General features: G+C 41.4%; 2 protein-coding genes across 4 annotated transcripts in view; one reads left to right on the top strand and one right to left on the bottom strand.

The window, feature by feature from the left end:
• Nucleotides 1-419: 419 nt before the first annotated feature.
• The window catches only part of LOC123332738, a 136217-nt gene continuing 112786 nt past the window's right edge, over nucleotides 420-23850 (bottom strand). The window contains exons 3-4 of the mRNA XM_045164991.1: nucleotides 14074-14117; nucleotides 420-954 (exon numbers count right to left, since the gene is read on the bottom strand). Coding sequence (XP_045020926.1) covers nucleotides 14106-14117 — 12 coding nt within the window. The 3' untranslated portion in view covers nucleotides 420-954; nucleotides 14074-14105. The remainder of the gene's footprint in view (nucleotides 955-14073; nucleotides 14118-23850) is intronic.
• LOC102395547 (kynurenine/alpha-aminoadipate aminotransferase, mitochondrial) overlaps nucleotides 21788-23850 on the top strand; it is a 30817-nt gene continuing 28754 nt past the window's right edge. The window contains exons 1-3 of one of the 3 annotated variants that reach the window (XM_044939682.2): nucleotides 21788-22238; nucleotides 22472-22580; nucleotides 23160-23328. In XM_044939682.2, coding sequence (XP_044795617.1) covers nucleotides 22514-22580; nucleotides 23160-23328 — 236 coding nt within the window. In that variant the 5' untranslated portion in view covers nucleotides 21788-22238; nucleotides 22472-22513. The remainder of the gene's footprint in view (nucleotides 22239-22471; nucleotides 22581-23159; nucleotides 23329-23850) is intronic. The other 2 variants (XM_044939681.2, XM_044939680.2) reach the window with 2 other exon arrangements.

The raw sequence follows: 23850 nt of genomic DNA, 5'->3' as shown, positions 1-23850 counted from the left end.
GAACATATCTATTATTATCAACATAATAAAGGCCATTTATGATAAACCCCAGCTAATATTACACCCAATGGTGAAAAGCTGAGCACTTTTCCTCCCAAGACAAGGATGCCCATTCTTAAATACAATACTATTTAATAAAGGATTGTAAGCCCTAGCCACAGCAGTCAAACAGGAAAAAGAAATATTAAGAAAAGGCATCCAAATCGGAAGGGGAAAAGTAAAACTTACTATTTGCAAGTGACATGATATTATATATAGAAAATCCTAAAGTCCCCACCAAAAGACTAATAAATGAATTCAGTAAAGTTGCAGGATACAAGATTAATATACAGAAATTTATTGCATCTCTGTACACTAATAATGAACTATTAGAAAGAGAAAACAATAAAACAACTCCATTTACAACCACATCAAAAAGAACAAAACACCTAGGAATAAGTTTAACCAAGGAGATGAACGACCTATACTCTGAAAACTATTAGACACTGAGAAAATAAACTGAAGATGATAAAAATAAATGGAGAGAAATTCAGTGTTAATAAATTGTAAGAATTAATCTTGTTAAAATATCCATACTGCCCAAACTAATCTACATATTTAATGCAATCCCTATCAAAATACCCATAATAGTTTTCACAGAACTAGGACAAATAATCCTAAAATTTATATGGAATCACAAATACCCCAAATTGCCAAAACAATCTTAGGAAAAAAGAACAAAGCTGGAGTTATCAGGGTCCCTGACTTCAGACTATACTACAAAGCTACAGTAATCAAAACACCATAGTATTGGCATAGAAACAGATACATGGATCAATGCAAAAAATAGAGAGCCCAGAAATAAACCCACATATCTACACTTGATTAATCTACAATAAAGGAGGCAAGAATATACAATGGAGAAAAGACAGTCTCTTCTTTTAACAAGTGGTGCTGGGAAACCTGGACAGCTACCTGTAAAAGAATGAAATTAGAACATTCCATCATACCATATACAAAAATAAATTCTTTATGTTTAAAGACATAAGTGTAGGGCCAAAAGCCATAAAACTTCTATAACAGAGCACAGATATAGCACTCTTTGATATAAGTCATAGCAATGTTTTTTAGACCCATCTCCTCAGGAAAGGGAAACAAAAGCAAAAATAAATAAATTTTACCAAATTAAATAAAGATTTTGCACAGCAAAAGAAACCATTGGAAAAATGAAAAGACAAGCTACAGGATGGAAGGAAATATTTGCAAATTATATAACCAATAAGAGGATGAGATCCAAAATACAAAAACATCTCACACAAATTAATATTATAAAAACAACTCAATTTTAAAATTGGCAGACCTGAATAGACATTTTTCTAAAGAATACATACAGATGGCCAGCAGGCACATGAAAAAAATGGTCATCATCACTAACTTTTAGGTAAATACAAATCAAAATCACAGTGAAATATCAACTCATTGTCAAAATGGCTATTGTCAATAAGACAACAAATAAATGTTGATGAGGACACAGAGTAAATGGAACCTTGATACATTGTTGGTGTGAGTGTAAATTAGTGCAGCCACTATAGAAAACAGTATGGAGGTTCCTCAAAAGACTAAAAATAGAACTACCATATGATCAGGCAATTCCACTCCTTGGTATACATGTGAAGAAAATGAAGACATTAATTCAAAAAGATATAAGTACCCAAGTGTTCATAGCAGCATTATTAACACTGCCAAGATATAGAAGCAGCATAGGTATCCATCAACAGATGAATGGATAAAGAAAATGTAATATAGCTACACAATGAAATATATTACTCAGCCACAAAAAACATGAAATTTTGCCATTTGCAACAACATGGATGGACCTAGTGGGTATCATGTTTACTGCAATAAGAGAGCAAAGCAAACACTGTATATTTTCACTTACATGTGGAATCTAAACTATAAAACAAATGAATCAATACCAAAAAAGGCAGAAACAGACTCACAGATACAGAGAACAAACTATCTCTGGGGAGATTATCAGTGGGCAGAGAGGTCATGGGATAAGATTAAGAAGGGAATTAAGACATATGAACTACTGTGTATAAAATAAACAAGCTACAAGGATACATTACACAGCACAGGAAAATGTAACCATTATTCTGCAACAGCTTTAAGTATAATCCATAAAAATATTGAATCACTATATCATACACATGAAAGTAATGTTAATACTATAAATCAACTATACTTTGAATTTAAAAAGTAATGTTTGCTACCAAATCAGTAGAAATGATTCTTGTTCATAAAAAAGCAAATGAATTTTATCCCTTTATAAAATAAAAATCTCTGCAAAAAAATTGTCAATTCAGCTCAGTTCAGTTCAGTCACTCAGTCACATCTAACTCTTTGCAACCACATGGACTGCAGCACACCAGGCTTCCCTGTCCATCACCAACTCCCAGAGTTTACTCAAACTCATGTCCATTGAGCTGCTGATGCCATCCAACCATCTCATCCTCTGTCAACCCCTTCTCCTCCTACCTTCACTCTTTCCCAGCATCAGGGTCTTCTCAAATGACTCAGTTCTTCGCATCAGGTGGCCAAAGTATTGGAGTTTCAGTTTCAGCATCAGTCCTTCCAATGAATATTCAGGACTGATTTCCTTTAGGATGGACTGGTTGGATCTCCTTGCTGTCCAAGGGACTCTCAAGAGTCTTCTCCAACACCACAATTCAAAAGCATCAATTCTTCCATGCTCAGCTTTCTTTAGAGTACAACTCTCACATCCATACATGACTACTGGAAAAAACATAGCTTTGCCTAGATGGAACTTGTAGGCAAAGTGATGCCTCTGCTTTTTAATATGCTCTCTAGGATGGTCCTAACTTTTTTTCCAAGGAGCAAATGTCTTTTAATGTCATGGCTGCAGTCACCATCTGCAGTGTTTTGGAGCCCCCAAAAGTAAAGTCTCTCACTGTTTCCATTGTTTCCCCATTATTTGCCATGAAGTGATGGAACCAGATGCCATGATCTTAGTTTTCTAAATATCTATTGCTTCTGTTAGGTCCATATCATTTCTGTCCTTTATTGTGCCCATCTTTTCATGAAATGTTCCTTTGGTATCTCTAATTTTCTTGAAGAGATCTCCAGTCTTTCCCATTCTATTGTTTTCCTCTATTTCTTTGCATTAATCACTGAGGAAGGCTTTCTTATCTCTCCTTGCTATTCTTTGGACCTCTGCATTCAAATGGGTATGTCTTTCCTTTTCTGCTCTATCTATTGCATCTCTTCTTTTCACAGCTATTTGTAAGGCCTCCTCAGATAATCATTTTGCCTTTTGCCTCTGTTTTTCTTGGGGATGCTCTTGATCACTGTTTCCTGTACAATGTCATGAACATCCGTCCATAGTTATTCAGGCTCTCTGTCTATCAGATCGAATCCCTTTAATCTATTTGTCACTTCTACTGTATAATCATAAGGGATTTGATTAGGTCATATCTGAATGGTCTACTGGTTTTCTCCACTTTCTTCAATTTCAGTCTGAATTTGGCAATAAGGAGCTCATGATCTGAGCCACAGTCAGCTCCTGGTCTTGTTTTTGCTGACTATATAGAGCTTCTCCAGCTTTGGCTGCAAAGAATATAATCAATCTGATTTTGGTGTTGACCATCTGGTGATGTCCATGTGTATAGTCTTCTCTTCTGTTGTTGGAAGAGTGTGTTTGCTATGACCAGTGTGTTCTCTTGGCAAAACTCTATTAGCCTTTGCCCTGCTTCATTCTGTACTCCAATGCCAAATTTGCCTGTTACTCCAGGTGTTTCTTGACTTCCTACTTTTGCATTCCAGTCCCCTATAATGAAAAGGACATCTTTTTTGGGTGTTAGTTCTAAAGGTCTTGTAGGTATTCCTAGAACCATTCAACTTCAGTTTCTTCATCATTACTGGTCAGGTGATAGACTTGGATTACTGTGATATTGAATGGTTTACCTTGGAAATGAACAGAGAACATTCTGTCATTTTTGAGAGTGCATCCAAGTAGTGCATTTCGGACTCTTTTGTTGACTATGAAGGCTACTCCTTTTCTTCTAAGGGATTCTTGCCCAAAGTAGTAGATATAATGATCATGTGAGTTAAATGCACCCATTCCAGTCCATTTCCATTCACTGATTCCTAAAATGTTGATGTTCACTCTTATCAATTCAACTCATTTTAATGTTTTATGGGTTACCTCACAATGAGTTAAATGAAATCTTTGACATGTGCTCATTTTATATGGGTATGAGTGTTGTGATTTTTACCTTTTTGAAGTTTACATCTTAAAAATAATGGAATCTGGGCTCTGCCTGAAGTCTGTTCTTTGCTCTGCCCTGCAACACCTGCCAGGAGGAACCTCTGCCCACTGTGCAGGTGGTCAGTGGAGATGCCTCCTGTTTCCTGTCCCTACTCAGTATCCACATCTGAGGTAGACGTTAGAGTATCTGCTCTACATCAATGTCTCTTTTGCTGTCTCGTATACAGGGTTATTGTTACCATCTTTCTAAATTCCATATACATGTATTAGTATACTGTATTGGTGTTTTTCTTTCTGGCTTACTTCACTCTGTATAATAGGCTCCAGTTTCATCCACCTCATTAGAACGGAGTCAAATGTGTTCTTTTTAATGGCTGAGTAATACTCCATTGTGTATATGTACCACAGCTTTATTATCCATTCATCTGCTGATGGGCATCTAGGTTGCTTCCATGTCCTGGCTATTATAAACAGTGCTGCGATGAACATTGGGGTACTCGTGTCTCTTTCAATTCTGGTTTCCTTGGTGTGTATGCCCAGTAGTGGGATTGCTGGATCCTAAGGCAGTTCTATTTCCAGTTTTTAAGGAATCTCCACACTGTTCTCCATAGTGGCTGTACTAGTTTGAATTCCCACCAACAGTGTAAGAGGGTTCCCTTTTCTCCACACCCTCTCCAGCATTTATTGCTTGTAGACTTTTGGATCGCAGCCATTCTGACTGGCGTGAAATGGTACCTCATTGTGGTTTTGATTTGCATTTCTCTGATAGTGATGTTGAGCATCTTTTCATGTGTTTGTTAGCCATCTGTATGTCTTCTTTGGAGAAATATCTATTTAGTTCTTTGGCCCATTTTTTGATTGGGTCATTTATTTTTCTGGAATTGAGCTGTAGGAGTTGCTTGTATATTTTTGAGATTAGTTGCTTGTCAGTTGCTTCATTTGCTATTATTTTCTCCCATTCTGAAGGCTGCCTTCTCACCTTGCTTATAGTTTCCTTTGTTGTGCAGAAGCTTTTAAGTTTAATTAGGTCCCATTTGTTTATTTTTGCTTTTATTTCCAATATTCTGGGAGGTGGGTCATAGAGGATGCTGCTGTGATGTATGTCGGAGAGTGTTTTGCCTATGTTCTCCTTTAGGAGTTTTATAGTTTCTGGTCTTACGTTTAGATCTTTCATCCATTTTGAGTTTATTTTTGTGTATGGTGTTAGAAAGTGTTCTAGTTTCATTCTTTTACAAGTGGTTGGCCAGTTTTCCCAGCACCACTTGTTAAAGAGATTGTCTTTAATCCATTGTATATTCTTGCCTCCTTTGTCAAAGATAAGGTGTCCATGTGTGCGTGGATTTATCTCTGGGCTTTCTATTTTGTTCCATTGATCTATATTTCTGTATTTGTGCCAGTACCATACTGTCTTGATGACTGTGGCTTTGTAGTAGAGCCTGAAGTCAGGTAGGTTGATTCCTCCAGTTCCATTCTTCTTTCTCAAGATAGCTTTGGCTATTCGAGGTTTTTTGTTTTTCCATACAAATTGTGAAATTATTTGTTCTAGCTCTGTGAAGAATACCATTGGTAGCTTGATAGGGATTGCATTGAATCTATAGATTGCTTTGGGTAGTATACTCATTTTCACTATATTGATTCTTCCAATCCATGAACATGGTATATTTCTCCATCTGTTAGTGTCCTCTTTGATTTCTTTCACCAGTGTTTTATAGTTTTCTATATATAGGTCTTTAGTTTCTTTAGGTAGATATATTCCTAAGTACTTTATTCATTCCATTGCAATGGTGAATGGAATTGTTTCCTTAATTTCTCTTTCTGTTTTCTCATTATTAATGTATAGGAATGCAAGGGATTTCTGGGTGTTTACTATAATCATTGATTAGCTCTAGTAATTTTCTGGTGGAGTCTTTAGGGTTTTCTATGTAAAGGATCATGTCATCTGCAAATAGTGAGAGTTTTACTTCTTCTTTTCCAATTTGGATTCCTTTTATTTCTTTTTCTGCTCTGATTGCTGTGGCCAAAACTTCCAAAACTATGTTGAATAGTAATGGTGAAAGTGGGCACCCTTGTCTTGTTCCTGACTTTAGAGGAAATGCTTTCAATTTTTCACCATTGAGGATAATGTTTGCTGTGCGTTTGTCATATATAGCTTTTATTATGTTGAGGTATGTTCCTTCTATTCCTGCTTTCTGGAGAGTTTTGATCATAAATGGATGTTGAATTTTGTCAAAGGCTTTCTCTGCATCTATTGAGATAATCATATGGCTTTTATTTTTCAATTTGTTAATGTGGTGTATTACATTGATTGATTTGTGGATATTGAAGAATCCTTGCATCCCTGGGATAAAGCCCACTTGGTCATGGTATATGATCTTTTTAATGTGTTGTTGGATTCTGATTGCTAAAATTTTGTTAAGGATTTTTGCATCTATATCATCAGTGATATTGGCCTGTAGTTTTCTTTTTTGTGTGTGATCTTTGTTGGGTTTTGGTATTAGGGTGATGGTGGCCTCATAGAATGAGTTGGAAGTTTACCTTCCTCTGCAATTAGTGATTACTGGCTAGCCCACTCTCTCCTCTATTGATTCCACCTCATCTCATTTGGGTCACCTCTAACTCCCTCCTCCCTCTTCTCTTCTCCATGTAATGCTGTGAACCTCTCTGGGTGACCCTCACGGTGGAGAAACTTTTCATCTTTAACATAGATGTTTTATCAATGGTGCTGTATAGAAGGAGAAGTTTTGAAACTACTGTAATAATAAGACCGATAACTGGAACCTGGAGGCTTAAGTCCAAACCCTGACTCCAGGGAACTCCTGACTCCAGGGATCATTAATTGACAGGAGCTCATCAAACACCTCCATACCTACACTGAAACCAAGCACCACACAAGAGCCAACAAGTTCCAGGGCAAGACATACCAAGCAAATTCTCCAGTAACACAGGAACACAGCCCTGAGCTCCAAGATACAGGCTGCCCAAAGTCACCCCAAAACCATAGACATCTCATAACTCATTACTGGACACTTCATTGCACTCCAGAGAGAAGAAATCCAGCTCCACCCACCAGAACACCGACACAAGCTTCCCTAACCAAGAAACCTTGACAAGCCACCTGTACAAACCCACATACAGTGAGAATATGCCACAATAAAGAGAACTCCACAAACTGCCAGAATACAGAAAGGACACCCCAAACTCAGCAATTTAAACAAGATGAAGAGACAGAGGAATACCCAGCAGATAAAGGAAAAGGATAAATGCCCACCAAACCAAACAAAAGAGGAAGAGATAGGGAATCTACCTGATAAAGAATTCCGAATAATGATAGTGAAATTGATCCAAAATCTTGAAATCAAAATGGAATCACAGATAAATAGCCTGGAGACAAGGATTGAGAAGATGCAAGAAAGGTTTAACAAGGACCTAGAAGAAATAAAAAAGAGCCAATATATAATGCATAATGCAATAAATGAAATCAAAAACACTCTGGAGGCAACAAATAGTAGAATAACAGAGGCAGAAGATAGGATTAGTGAATTAGAAGATAGAATGGTAGAAATAAATGAATCAGAGAGGAAAAAAGAAAAACGAATTAAAAGAAATGAGGACAATCTCAGAGACCTCCAGGACAATATTAAACGCTACAACATTCGAATCATAGGGGTCCCAGAAGAAGACAAAAAGAAAGACCATGAGAAAATACTTTTTTTTTTTTTTTTTTTTTGCCCACATAGACTTTATTAAGGAGAAAAAAAAATTGCTACATTCCAGGGAAATGAATGGGTTAAACCCAGTTGGTCTGTGTGGCCATGGGATGTGGCTGGGAACCCCAAACACTGGAGCAGGGTCAGCCAGATGCAAAGGCATGTTCGAGGGTCACTCTGTGGCTTTCCTGGAGGCTCAGATGGGGAAAAATCCATCTGACAGAGAACTTCCCTCCCGGTTATAGGTATTTGTGTCCCTTTCTCCTGATGCTGCAGTGGGCCCCATGTCTCAGTCTTTGGGCCACTCACCATTGTTCCTCTTCAGGCCCAAGGCCTCATTCATTGTTAATGGCTACCAGGGCTGTTGTGAAGTCAGTCCTTCCCAGCCTGGGGTGTTGTAGGGAGGCCAGGACAATGGTGACCACGTGGGCCTCAGTCTGTAGCTGTGGGACCCTGGGTTGAGGGGCTGGAAGCATGGCAGCTCTCCCAGGGCCGAGGCTCCCACAGAAGCCAGGTTCTCCCCAGGCGTTCTGGGCCCACTGGCGCTGGCATCCCCTCCTTGTTTGGAGGACTGTGGCCTGGAGGCTGAGTCGCCTCCTCTGCCTTCCTCTTGGCCCAGGGCGAATAAAAGAGGATGGTAAATCTCCTCTTAAGCAGGACTGAGTCTGGGGTGTCCATGGGTCTTTGGATCTTGACGTGGTTACATCAATCAGGCATCTGTAAGTCACAGCTTGGCGTGTTCTTCAGGCTGAGCACCCACTGCCCCTGAATTGGGTGTGCCCTCCTTGTAGAGCCCAGAGCTGACTCCACAGCAATGTGGTATGAGGCAGGCTGGAAAGTTCCACTGTGGGGTAGAAGCCTGGCGTGGTCTCACCTCTGATGGTCGAGAGACCCTCAGCAGACTCTCGGGGAAGCTTCAGGATGTGGGGCAGAGGTGGGTCTTTGACCTGGGATCTGTGCTGCCCTGCAAGGATCTGGGCCCCATCACACCTGCTGTATAGGAATAACCATCCACTCTCGGTGTCTAGAAGTTGTGTGTAGGGGGTTTGAGCTGGAACACAGGGTGGACACCATCTCCTGGAAACATCCTATCCAGTGGGCCCTGGCGGTATTACTACGTGGTTCTGACAATCAGGTCTCAGACGCTCCCAAGGCCTGGGGCATCATGTATGATGTAAAACTTGGTGAAGATGTGTAACTGCAGTGATCCGGACCCCTGTCTCTCTCCAGTCTGCTTGCGTGTCAGGCGGTCTCAGTCTGGCCCAGAGCATCTCTGAGACCTGGTTAAGAGCAAATTGACCTGACGACACATTTAGTTGATTTGATAGGTCTATTGAGGGGTGTGCCAGTGTCTCTAAGATCGATGAAGGTTTTGCTATCTATCTGGGAGAGGAATGGTGAGCTGAGGTTGAAAACATATGTGCTTAGTCACTTCAGACACTTCAGACAGTCAGACACAAAGAGTGTCTGACTCTTTGTGACCCCATGGACTGTAGGCCACCAGGTTCCTCTGTCCATGGAATTCTCCCGGCAAAAATACTGGAGTGGGTTGCTATGCTCTCCTCCAGGGGATTTTCCTGACCCAGGTATCGAACTCACGTCTCATACGGCTCCTGCATTGCAGGAGGGTTCTTTACTGCTGAGGCACCAGGGAAGCCCAAGGGTGAATGGTACTCCCCCAAATTCATATCCACCCGGACCTGTGAATGGAACCTTATTTGGAGTCAGGGTCTTTGCAGATGTATTCATGACCAAACCATCCTGTCTGGCCTTAATCCCGATATGACTGATGTCCTTATAAAGAGAGACGATTTTGGATACTGGGAGAAGGCCATGTGGTGACGGGGCAGAGAGTGTAGAGACGTGGCCACAAGCCCAGGAAGCATGCATCGCCGGCACCACCAGGAGCTGGAAGAAGCCTGAGGAGATAATAGTTGAAAACTTCCCTAAAATGGGGAAGGAAATAATCACTCAAGTCCAAGAAACCCAGAGAGTCCCAAACAGGATAAACCCAAGGCAAAACACCCCAAGACACATATTAATCAAATTAACAAAGATCAAACACAAAGAACAAATATTAAAAGCAGCAAGGGAAAAACAACAAATAACACACAAGGGAATTCCCATAAGGATAACAGCTGATCTTTCAATAGAAACTCTTCTAGCCAGGAGGGAATGGCAAGACATACTTAAAGTGATGAAAGAAAATAATCTACAGCCCAGATTATTGTACCCAACAAGGATCTCATTCAAATATGAAGGAGAAATCAAAAGCTTTACAGACAAGAAAAAGCTGAGAGAATTCAGCACCACCAAACCAGCTCTCCAACAAATACTAAAGGATATTCTCTAGACAGGAAACACAAAAACGGTGTATAAATTTGAACCCAAAACAATAAAGTAAATGGCAACAGGATCATACTTATCAGTAATTACCTTAAACGTAAATGGGTTGAATGCCCCAACCAAAAGACAAAGATTGGCTGAATGGATATAAAAACAAGACCCCTACATACGCTGTCTACAAGAGACCCACCTCAAAACAGGGGACACATACAGACTGAAAGTGAAGGGCTGGAAAAAGATTTTCCATGCAAATAGGGACCAAAAAAAAAGCAGGAGTAGCAATACTCATATCAGATAAAATAGACTTTAAAACAAAGGCTGTGAAAAGAGACAAAGACGGTCACTACGTAATGATCAAAGGATCAATCCAAGAAGAAGATATAACAATTATAAATATATATGCACCCAACACGGGAGCACCGCAATATGTAAGACAAATGCTAACAAGTATAAAAGGAGAAATTAACAATAACACAATAATAGTGGGAGACTTTAATACCCCACTCACACCTATGGATAGATCAACTAAACAGAAAATTAACAAGGAAACACAAACTTTAAATGATACAATAGACCAGTTAGACCTAATTGACATCTATAGGACATTTCAACCCAAAACAATGAATTTCACCTTTTTCTCAAGCGCACATGGAACCTTCTCCAGGATAGATCACATCCTGGGCCATAAATCTAGCCTTGGTAAATTCCAAAAAATTGAAATCATTCCAAGCATCTTTTCTGTGTATTGACTTTGAATCAGCATTATGTACTTAGAGCCTTAACTGAAGTTGTATTCCAGAGCAAATATTTATACCTGTCTTGTGTTTACAGGTTCATTGCTTGTGTCGAGCATTTCTCCCCCATTTTTTGAAGACTACCTTGATGCCCACCATATTATCTGAAATAATAGGCTTGATCTGGATAACAATCTTTTAGCCTGATTTTGCTATAAAGCAGGAATGTTTTGTTTAGCTGATAAAGACACCGAGTAAGTTTTGTCTCCAGAGTTTGAATTTGGAAACATTTGGATTTCAAACCTAAAGCCCATTTGCTTCCAAATATGCTTCAAAATGAGCCAGTTCTTGCCAGCTCATCCCATTTTTATTACACCTTGTTAAATGCAACTAGGAAAGAGTCCTGGCAAGCCCTTCCGCTAAGCAATAGGCACCAAAAACTCATGATCTGACTTCTAAATTATCAGGGGTGGGAGCCACACTCACCAACTGACTTGAGTCACCTGATTCCAGTTTTCCAGAAATAATGTTCCTCACTATCCACTGCCCAACCATTAAGCCAATGCCATATGGCTTTAGCTTTTTGTTACAGCAACACTCTGCCTGCAGAATTAATTTCTGTATTAGGGTAAAAAGGCTGCCATAATTGTTTTTACTGGAGTCACTTAAGTAAGATAATGGTCTAGCCCCTCATGTGGTCAGTAGCTTTGCTCTCAGGGACATTTAAGGTCACAAATTCATTTTATTTTTTGTTTAGCAATATTCTAAGTAGATGTGAGCAAGTTTTTTCCTGGAAAGGGCTAGATAGTAAGTATTTCACACTTTGCAGGCCATAGCATCTTTGTTACATCTATTCAACCCTGCTGCAAAGGCAACCACAGTAAGTGAAAAAAAATAATGAGTATGGCTAATGGGTATGGCTAAAATAATGAGTTCCAATAAAATTTTATTTATAGACACTGAAATCTAAATTTAATATAATTTCCATGTGTTAAAATATAATTCTTCTTCTGAGTTTTTCCAACCATTTAAAAATATGAAAATAATTCCATAAAGAGCCAAGGGCTGTAGTTTGCTGACCCCTATATGACCGGGTTGTCCTCCTCTACATGGTTGAAGCTGGGTCATGGGCATGGCAAGGACCAAGCTCATGTGATAGGAAAAGAGGGACTTCAAAGCAAGCAATATTTTTGTTGTTGATAATAAATAGAAACGTATATCTCACAGAGGCTGAAAGTCTCAGATCAGGGTGCCAGCATGGTTAGGTGACATTCTCAGCCAGGAGCCAGATATTTCATTGTGTCCTCCATGGTGGAAGGGCTAGGGAACACTCTGGAGTCTCTTTTATCAGGACACTAATCTCATTCATGAGGCCTCTATCCCCATGACCTAAGCACCTTCCAAAGGCCCCATCTCCTACCATCACTTTGGAGATTACCATTTCAGCACATGAAATGGGGGGAGGAGGGGAGGGGAAGCAGACACAGACATTCAGTCTTTAGCACACAATGAACTATCACTGTGCACTTGCCAGAATAGTTAAAATTTTAGAAGGAGACAATGCCCAAAGTTGATAACGTGGAGCATCTGGAATTCTCATGCACTGCTAATGAAAAGGTAAAGTAGCAAATAACCACTTAGGAAAATTATTTGATTGTTTCTATCAACACAAAATATGTATATATCCCACCTGCATGCTAAGTCACTTCAGTCGTGTCTGACTCTTTGTGACCCTAGGGACTGTCTCCTCTGTCCATAGAGGAGGCTCCTCTGTCCACAGGATTCTCCTGACAAGAATACTGGAGTGGGCTGCCATGCACTCCTCCAGGGGATCTTCCCAACCCAGGTATCTAGCCCACACTTCTTATGTCTCCTGCATTGGCAGGCAGTTCTTTACCACAAGCACCACCTCGGAACCCCTAGCAATTTCATCTCTAGGTATATATCCAAAATACATAGGTATTTTCACCAAAAGATGTGTACAATAATGTTCATGAATGCAACACTCTTAGTTGCCAAATAGTAGAAACTTTTCGCATGTCCATGAACAGTACAAGGGATACATGGTCACATACAAGATGCTACAGTCATACACTGGAATGCAGCAACAGGACTGAATAAAGTACTACTACTAACAATGTAAGTAAATCTCTCAAACACGATGTTGTCGAAAAGAAAACAAAGTGAGGCAAACTGCCTGGTTCCATTTTATATCAAGTTCAAAAGCAGGCATAAGTGACCTGCGGTATTCGAAGTCAAGACAGAAATCAATTTTAGAGAAGAGGGAGGAAGTGGTCACTGAGGAAGGAGTGGGGAGTGCTTCTGGGGTCCTGGGAAGAGCCCACTTCTTGGCCTAAGTGGTGATGACACAGATCTGTTCCCGTGACTGCATCCTCACCTCTCAGCCGAGCCATCATCCAGGGTAGGCCTTATCTGCACCTGTTTCCTTACAGACTTTTATTACATAACGAGCACAGGTCTGCCTCCTGGGTTACACTTCCTCCTTCCTCGTGTGGGAAGATCTTCTAGTCCAGCTGGTACACTTGCTTTGCTTCATCAAACACAGTCAGTAACTTGAGGGCACATCTGAGCCACATTTCTAACTGGTCCATCCCTTCCAGCCCTGAATGAAAGTCCCTGCCCGAGAAGAGGCTCCACACTCCCTGGACAGCACCTCTCTAGTTGAATATGTGCACCCTCCTTCATCCCATCAAATCAGAAAAGCTGTGTGCCTTTGGAGGCAATCAACCCAAATTTATTTTGAATGAACACATGCAGCTGGGACAGCAGATGCCCTTGGCATGGGACCACTGCCCCAGCTCACTCTACTGAAGCCACAAAGGACAAGCTGAGCTAATAGATTTCACAGGGTCAAGACAAGAACATGGGTGCAAAGCCAGTGCTCTGGTTCTAAGGCCACAGACAGAAGAGCAAAACTGCTATGGAAAAGCATGAGTGCAAGCTGTTATGTCTGATGCAGGTGTCAGATCCAGTTGTGCCAGCAGAGAACATCACTTACCATTGGCTAGAACTGGGTCACATGGCCTCTGGTCACAAAGGACACTGGAAAACAAAGATAAAGCTGGGTGTCCATGTGCTCGGGAGACCAGAAGAATATCTGATAATCAGCTGTCCCCACTCACTCCCAAGATGACTTCCTAAGAGCACTGTTAGGGTCACCAGCCTGATGTACTTCCTATAAAGTTGCCTGAGACCCATCGCCTGAATTCTACAGCTCCCTAGCTCTAGTTTTGACTTAATAATATCTCTTCCATTCTCCCAGCTAGAAGACCACAACTATGTGAGGTGAAATTCTCTCCACCTCTATGTGTCCATCTTCTAACAACCACATCCATCCAGAGAGAAGCTAAAGATTCTTGGCTCTAGTCTAAGAATATACTATACACACAATGCAATGTTAAAGCTATGAAGGTTGACAGATTTTCGTGTCCTAGATAAGCCCTCAGATATAACAGTTAAAACTGCTACATACGAGCTAGTGACCCATGGGACCGTGTGTTCCCACGCAGTAATCTCTGCTTTAGCACCCCAAATACAGCTGGATTTTTTTTCCTACCCACCACCCTCTAGGAGTCCTACTCCCACAGCCTTTGAACTATGAAAGTATTAATTGCTCAACCATGTCTGACTCTTTGCAACCCCATGGACTTTAGCCTGCCAGGCTCATCTCTCCATGGAATTCTCCAGGCAAGAATACTGGAGTGGGTAGCTATTCCCTTCTCGAGGGGATCTCTCTGACTCAGGGATCGAACTCAGGTCTCCTGCATTGCAGGTGGATTCTTTACTGTCTGAGCCACCAGGGAAGCCTGCAACTTTTGGACTTACAAATATCCTGGAACAAGTTTCCACACACAAGACAGAAAGGTGTCACACTGACCTGTCAATAGCTGAGATAATGGTGCAGGTGAAGCAAAAGCCCTCCAGATCTTCAACTGGAATATCCCCTGATTGTTGGCTTTGGTAATGGGGATTCAGGTAATGGGAGGCTGCCAGAACCCACAAAGTCAGCCTCTACCAGACAAGAGCCAGTCTAAGCAGCTGCACTGACATCAGTCTAACTTGGAGAAATTGGATAGAATGTAGACGGTTGGGATCTGATTTTCTGGGAAGGTCACAAATGAGATGAAATCTTCCAAGTGGTAAGAGAACTACTGGTCAAAACTGAATTGTGGTAGGGAGGGAACCCTGAAAGTGTAACTAGTTCATGGAAAGGGCCAGATCTGATGGAATTATATTTAGGAGGCAGATTTTTTCCCCTATTTTTTGGCCGTGCCACCCGGCATGCAGGATCCCAGTTTCCAAACCAGGGACTGAACCCATGCTCCTCACAGTGGAAGTGCAGTTCCAACCACAGGACTGCCAGGGAAACCCTGGAAACAGGTAAATTTTCTCTTTACTGCCAACAAACAGACTCTGTGGGCTCCCCTTTCCCTGCCCCTTGACAAGACCTGGGGCAGATCTCAAAGTTTTGGGGTCATTTTTAGCTTTAAGGACAGCCTCATTCTCATCTATAGGAAGTTCAGCCTCGTATGACTTAAAACCCTAGTCTTGTCCAATCAATCCACTACGCAGGCCAGTCCACAGCCGCTGAACACCAGGATGAATGATTCCCTGTTGGGCTCACCACCTCTGACCATCCTGCTCTGGGCTCCCATCCAGCACTGCAGGCATCCTCTAGTGAAGTATGTGTCCACTCTCCTCCTGAGCCTTGGCTTTCTTACTTCATTTGTAAAGGGTTCCGAGCTTTTTCCTGTCATACCATCCATGCCTCCAACCCTCTCACCCCACTCCTCCTGGCAGATTCTAATTTACTTGGTAAGAGGCAGAGCCCAGAAATCTGAATTTTCAATAAGCCCTTAAAGTGATTCTGATGCAAATAATCCATGGAACAGGATCTGAGAAGCAGTGCTTCAGGGAACAGCTGGCATATCAACCAGGATACACATCCCTGTTGTCCTTGGTTCCTATTCTAACATAAAGCCTTTTGGTTATTTACACATTCTCATCACACAAATAACCTGTGTGACTACTTCCTTGAGCAACTCACTTCTTTTCCACCTCTCAAGCCTCTGGAATGGCTGGATCATCATAATTCCTTCTGACCTTTAAACTCTGTTCCACGCTCCCTGGCCTTACCAGGCCCTGGCTTTACTTCAGCCTGCGTACCACTGAGGATGCCTCCTCCTGTAGCTTCCTTAGGCAACAATTGCCCATCCTCCTACACCCCCCTTACCCTGCACTTGAGAAATGAGGTTGGCATCTTCATTTCTCCCAAAACCACGTCCACACCATTGCTCATACACTTTCTTCAGCAGGCCTTACTCCCTGGAGACTCAGGCAATCTGACCCCCTCTACATCCTGTCTTTGGGCACACTCCACATCTGCCTTTGCTGCCACTATTATGGGCCAGCTTCCTTCACCACCAGGGCACCCAGCACAGAATATTTTTCCCATACCAAGTTCCAGGGAACCTCCCATCTACAGAAGAGCCTCTGTGCTGTGCTGTGCTTAGTTGCTCAGTCAGGTCCAACTCAGTGACCCCATGGACTGTAGGCTGCCAGGCTCCTATGTCCATGGGATTTCCCAGGAAAGAATACCGAAATGGGTTTCCATGCTCTCCTCCAGGGGATCTTCCCAACCCAGGGATCAAACCCAGGTATCCCACATTGCAGTGGATTCTTTACCATCTGAGCCATCAGTGAAGCCCAAGAATACTGGAGTAGGTAGCCTATCCCTTCTACAGGGGGATTTTCCCAACCCAGGAATTGAACCAAGGTCTCCTGTATTGCAGGCGGATTCTTTACCAGCTGAGCTACCAGGGAAGCCCACAGAAGCCCCTACCCTCACATTATCCATCAGCTGTTTCATTGTGTCCCGTCACCTGCACCCTTTTAGATACAATCTCAACTCCTCTCTTCCTAATGTTTGCCACAGACTGCTCATTGCCTCCACATGCATCCTGGATAGATACAGCTACCCCTTCTCATCTGTGTTTGCACCCAAGTGCTAAATATTGATAAAGAAGAATCTAATTCATAGTGTAGCCTGGTCCCAACCTGTAATTACCAGCCTCAAATGGGCCTGTGTCACTGTTCAGGGATGCTATACCACTGCTCTGTTTGCATATTAAACATTCAGATCCTGTTCTTTCACATCAAATGCCCAATCCTCCACATCCCCCTTCTTCTTCAGCACTGGACCTCCTAATTCCCTAGAAAAATAAATAGATAAGCCCTCCTATACCTGCAACAAGATTTCCTATTTCCACACATATGTCTGTACACTGGGTGGCAGGTGGTACAGCCAAGGTTAAAAGACCAGAAACTTAAAACAATCTTGGGGTGGGATGGTGTGGGTGGGCGAGAGGTTAAAAAGTATAGGGATATATTTATACTTATAGTTGATTCACACTGTTATGAAACCAACATAACATTGAAAATAAAGCACTTATCCTCCAATTAAAAATAAGTTTAAATAAAATAAAGGGAAACAAAAAATCAATACATAAAAAATAAAACAACTTTTCTTATATATAGACTGCTATATCAAAACCTCATGGTAACCACAAACCTGAGCCTTGGCTTTCTTACTTGATTTGTAAAGGGTTCAGAGCTTTTTCCTGTCATACCACCCATCCTCCAACCCTCTCACCCGACTCCTCCTGGCAGATTCTAATTTACTTGGTAAGAGGTAGAGCCCAGGAATTTGAATTTTTAATAAGCCCTTAAAGTGATTCTGATGCAAATAATTCATGGAACAGGATCTGAGAAACAGTGCTTCAGGGAACATCTATGATAGCTGTGTGCGTGCATGCCAAGTCGCTTCAGTCATGTCTGACTGTGGCTCTATGGACTGTGGCCTGCCAGGCTCCTCTGTCCATGAGATTCTCCAGGCAGGAACACCGGAATGGTTGCCAGGCCCTCCTCCAGGGGGTCTTCCTGACCCAGGGATTGAACCACGTCTGTTACGTCTTCTGCATTGGCAGGCAGGTTCTTTACCACTAGTGCCCCTGGAAAGCCCCTGCAATAGATACAAACACACACACGAGAAAGGAATCCATACACAACACCAAAGATAACTGTCAAATCACAGGAGAAAAGAACAAAAGAGGAAGAGAAGAAAAAAGACCTACAAAAGCAAACCCAAAACGATTAACAAAATGCAATATATGTATAATTACTCTAAACGTATTAAATGCTCCAGCCAAAAGACATAGACTGGATAAATGGTACAAAAACAAGACCCATAGGAACTTCACTGGTGGTCCAGTGGTTAAGATTCCATGCTTCCAAAGCAAGGAGTGCCTGTTTGATTCCAGTCAGGGAACAAAGATCCCACATGCTGAGTGAGAAAAAAAAAAAATTCATAACAATCTATAAATAAGAACCATACATGTGTTACCTATAAGAGACCCACTTCCAATCAAGAGACACATACAGTCTGAAAGTGAGAGGAAGGAAAATGGTATTCCATGCAAACAGAAATCAAAAGAAAGTTGGAGTAGCAGTATTCATATCAGGCAAAATAGACTTTAAAAATAAAGACTGTTACAAGAGAAAAAGAGGACAGTAAATTATGATCAATGGATCAATCCAAGAAAAGATATAACAATTGTAAATATATATGCACCCCACTTAGGAGCACCTCCATATATAAAGCAAATGCTAAAGCTATAAAAGGAGAAATCAACAGTGACACAATAATAGCGGGGAACTTTAACACCTCACTTATCAATGCATGGATCATCCAGAAAGAAATCAGTAATAACTAACACCATACTGAACATTGAAAATTTAAAATCATTTCCTCTAAGATCAGGAAGAAAACAAGGATGCCCACTCTTGCCACAATTATTCAACACACTTTTGGAAGTCCTAGCAATGATAATTCGAGAGGAAAAAGAAATAAAAGGAATCCAAATTGGAAAAGAAAAAGTAAAACTGCCACTGTTTGCAGATGCCTGGATTTGAATGTTTACTATTGAGAACCAAGCAGTCGTGCAGCGTCCCCAAGGAGCAACACAGAACCATTTGAGCTTGGTAAGCACAGGTTGAGACCAATCTACACTATGAATTAGATTCTCCTTTATCAACATTTAGCACTTGTATGATACTATACGGGGCTTCCCAGATGGCGCTAGTGGTAAAGAACATGCCTGCCAATGCAGGAGACTTAAGAGACACATCTTCAATACATGGGTCAGGAAGATCCCCTGGAGGAGGGCACAGCAACCCCCTCCAGTATTCTTGCCTGGAGAATTCCATGGACAGAAAAGCCTGGTGGGCTGCACTCCACAGGGTCACAGAGAGTCGGACACAACTGAAGTGATTTAGCATGCATGCACACACATGATACTATACATAGAAAATCCTAAAAATGTTACCAGAAAACTCCTAGAGCTCATCCATTAATTTGGCAGGGTTGATGTATACAAAATTAATATGCAAAAATCTGTTGCATTACTATACACTGATAGCAAAACACTGGAAAGAGCAATTAAGGAAACAATCTCATTTACCACTATCATCAGAAAGAATAAGATACTGAGGAATAAACCTGCTAAAGAAGCAAAAGAGCTCTATTCCAAAAAACTATAGACACTGATGAAGGAAACTGAAGACGTGACAAACAGAAAGATATACCAGATTCTTGAATTGGAAGCATTAAGGTTAAAATGATCATACCACCCAGGATAATCTACAGATTCAAGGCACTAGCTATCAAAATACCAATGGCATAGTCACAGAACTAGAATTCAAAAATTTTAATTTATGTGCAAACACAAAAGACTCTGAATAGACAAAAGAATCACAGGAAAGAACTGAGCTGGAGGACTCAGCCTCCCCGACATTATACTGCAAAGCTATAGTCATCAAAAAAAGGTACGGAACTGGCAGAAAAAAGACAGAGATCCACGGAACAGGATAGAAAGCTCAGAAACAGGCGCACAAACTTGCAGTCACCTGGTCTATGGCAAAGGAGGCGAGAGTATGCAACAGAGAACAGACAGTCTCTTCTGTAAGTGATGCGGCAAAACTGGACAGCTACATGTAAAAGAATGACAATAGAGTATTCTCTAACGCCATATACAAAAGTCAATTCAAAGGCATATGAAAATATGCTCAACAACGCTGATTATTAGATAAAGGCAAACCAAAACTACAATGAGTTATCACCTCACAGCGGTCAGAATGGCCACCATAAAAAAAAAGGCTACAAATAATAAATGCTTGAGAGTATTTAGAGAAAAGGGAACCCTTCTACACTGATGTTAGGAATGTAAATTGGTGATGAACAATATGGGGATTTCTTAAGAAACTAAATATAGATCCACCAGATGATCTACAAAATCCACTCCTGGATATATATCCAGTGAAAACCTAATCCTAAAAGATATGTGTACCCTAATACTCACAGCAGCAAAATTTACAATGACCAAAACACTGAAGCAACATAAATGTGCATTGACAGATGAATGGATGAAGAACATGTGTGTGTGTGTGTGTGTGTATACACACACGTTCAATGGAATACTACTCAGCAATAAAGAAGAATGAAAAAATTCCACTTGCAGTAACATGGTTGGACAGAGGCTTATCATACTAAGTGAAATAAGTGAGACAGCAAAAGACAAATATCATTTAATACCGTTTATATATGGAGTCTTAAAAAGTTATACAGATAAATTTATTTACAAAACAGAAGTAGATTCACAGACATAGTAAAGAAACTTATGGTTACTAAAGCAGATAGCATGGGGATAAATTAGGAGTTTGGATTAAAATATACACACTATTATATATAAGATAGATAAAGTTCCAACTGTATAGCACAGGGATCTAAACTCAAAATTTTTAATAACATAAAAAGAAAGCTGTGATACATATACACAATGGAATATTACTCAGCCATTAAAAACAATACATTTGAATCAGTACTAATGAGGTGGATGGAACTGGAGCCTGTTATACAGAGTGAAGTAAGTCAGAACGAAAAACACCAACACAGTATATTAACACATATATATGGAATTTAGAAAGATGGTAATGATAACCCTATATGCGAGACAGCAAAAGAGACACAGATGTATAGAACAGTCTTTTGGACTCTGTGGGAGAAGGCAAGGGTGCGATGATTTGAGAGAATAGCATTGAAACATGTGTATTATCATATGTGAAACAGATCGCCAGTCCAGGTTCGATGCATGAGACAGGACACTCAGGGCTGGTGCACTGGGATGACGCTGAGAGATCGGATGGGGAGGGAGGTAGGAGGGGGTTCAGGATGGGGAACACATGTACACCCATGGCTGATTCATGTCAATGTATGGCAAAACCAGTACAATACTGTAAAGCAATTAGCCTCCAATTAAAATAAATAAATTTAAAATAAATAATATTTAAAAAACAACATATAATGAAAAACAATCTGAAAAAGAATATATATGTTTAACTGAGTCACTTTGTTATACACCTGAAACTACACAACACCGTAAATTAACCTATTATCAATTTTAAAAAGAAATGATATTTTGGAGTCTTATCCCCTAGTACTTAGGAGTGTGACCTTCTTTGAACAGAGTCTCTATGGAGATAATCAAGTTAACATGAGGCGATGAAGGTGAGCCCTAGTCTGGCGAGACTGGTGTCCTTATAAGGAGTTTGACAGCAGGGGCGTGCACACAATGGGGAGACGCCATGTGAAGACCAAGGCCACATCACGGTGATGCAGCCACAAGCCAAGGGACGTTGAGAATTACCACACACCACCAGCATCTAGGGGAGAGGCCTGGGACAGATTCTGGGTCACAGGTCTCAGAGAGAACCATGCCTGCCAATGTCTTCATCCTGTACTGCCAGCCTCCAGACCTGTCCTTTATCTCTATCATCACTTTAAACAACATACAGCTTCCAGCACAGATGAAGCACTCAACAAATGTTTAGAGAATGACTGGGTCCAGAACCCCTGGCCTTATTATTCATTCTGTACCCAAGAGTCCTAAGCCAAGCCTTTAAAAGGCAGCCTGAGCTGCGAACCTTGATCACTCATTCCATGCCCTCAGGAGAATTCCTCCTGCGGTTGCTCCTGACAGTTTCAAAGTCTGCTCTCTTTGATTTTCTAGCAATCAATCGTCTCTTCAGTTTTCAGCTTCTGATCCTCAGGTGAGCTGTCCCTAGATTAGCCCTCACCTGCCCTTTCCCACCACACGGGCCATTCTCTGCCTTGATTTTCCAAGCACAACCTCAGGTCCCCTGCATTCCAGTAGCTGCTCTGATGGGCAGGAGGGGACACGAAGCCTGACCATGTGAGTGGGACTGACCAGCAGCAGAAGAGGTCTTTCCTGGGCAAGAATTAGGTGGCAGGACTGATGTGGATCCTTGTTTTGTTTTCCTAGTCTTCAACCACCAAAGGACGGGCTTGGTACTTGGAATCCAGAATGAATTACACACGGTTCATCACAGCCAAGAGTGCGGCCAGAAAACCTTATTCCATCAGAGTCATGTGTGAGTCCAAGCTGCGCCCCTCTCCTCCAGACCGAAAGTGGAGGGGAGGGGGGTCCCACAAAGCAGCTCCAGGCTGGGTGAACCTGGCTCTGTGGAGACTTGACACAGAAATCAGGCTGAAATAGGCAGGAGGGCAGTAAATCAGCAACAGAGAGAGACCAGGCCGCAGTGGGCACGTCCTGGTTAGGGTCCAGGAGGCTCTTCTGGGCACAGGAGGTGGGGTTCAGCACACATGTCTATGTGCATAGCAGGGAAGGTGGGTACACAGGACAGAAAAGGGGCACAGGGGGCCTGGCGAGCCGGGAGGGGCCGAGTGGAGGAGGGTTTTCTGTTTCTGTGGCCCCTGGCTTACTGCCTGATCAGCCGGCCTTCTTAGCTTCACCTGTTGATTCCTTACTTCCTCCACCAGTGAGGTCAGCCCAGAAAAATTCATCTTCTCTGTTTCTTTCAGACTAGCATTCTATCACTAGACATTATTACACTGTAAAGTTTTATTGACTTTAATGCAACATACTGACCATCTCTGTTTATGAAAGTCTTCACTGAAAGTGTTTCTTCTTCTCTTCCACATTGTTTAAGATGAGAAATTGGACAAGGCCCCGAAATCTGTCATCTCCTTGGCGACTGGAATACCAAACCCCAATATGTTCCCTTTCAAGACTGCAGTTATCACCACAGAAAACGGGAAAGCTCTCCAGTTTGACGAAGAGTTGATGAAGAAAGCTCTGCAGTATTCTCAGAGTGCTGGGTCCTGATCAGTAGATAATTTCACTTACTCGATTCATTTTCATAAGCAATGTTCTACAGCCAGCTGACAATGTTACTTGTGTCTTTTTAATTGGATAGTCAGGAGGTAGGAAGGTTTGAGGAAGAGTTAAAAGCAGCAAGGACGCTGACAGCTTAACACCACTACTGATTGCTTCCAAACCATACATAACTAGGAGAAGGAGAGAAGGCTTCTGAAGGAGATTATCACTTGAGCTGAGACTGGGGGAAAAAAGTGAAACAGGATAAAAAAGAAGATAAGCTAACTGAAGAAGCAGCGTAGGAGAAAAGAGGAAAAAGATGATCCAGGAAGCAGCCATTTTATTTCCTGGGGGAATTTTTCACTAATTATATTCCCATTGTAAACAGGCAGTTGTGCAAATATGTTGCCTGAAGTTCAGATGTATTTAGATTCATAAAGTTAAATGGAACGAACATTCAAAGGCTTTACTTAGCTGATCTACTTCCAGTGATGAAGGGTAACCTATGGGTATCAATTATACCT

The sequence above is a fragment of the Bubalus bubalis genome, chromosome 3 (assembly GCF_019923935.1).
Source record: "Bubalus bubalis isolate 160015118507 breed Murrah chromosome 3, NDDB_SH_1, whole genome shotgun sequence".
NCBI classification, from domain to species: Eukaryota; Metazoa; Chordata; class Mammalia; order Artiodactyla; family Bovidae; genus Bubalus; species Bubalus bubalis.
The sequence above is the reverse complement of the archived record's forward strand: the minus strand, read 5'-3'. Positions and strand labels throughout refer to the sequence as shown.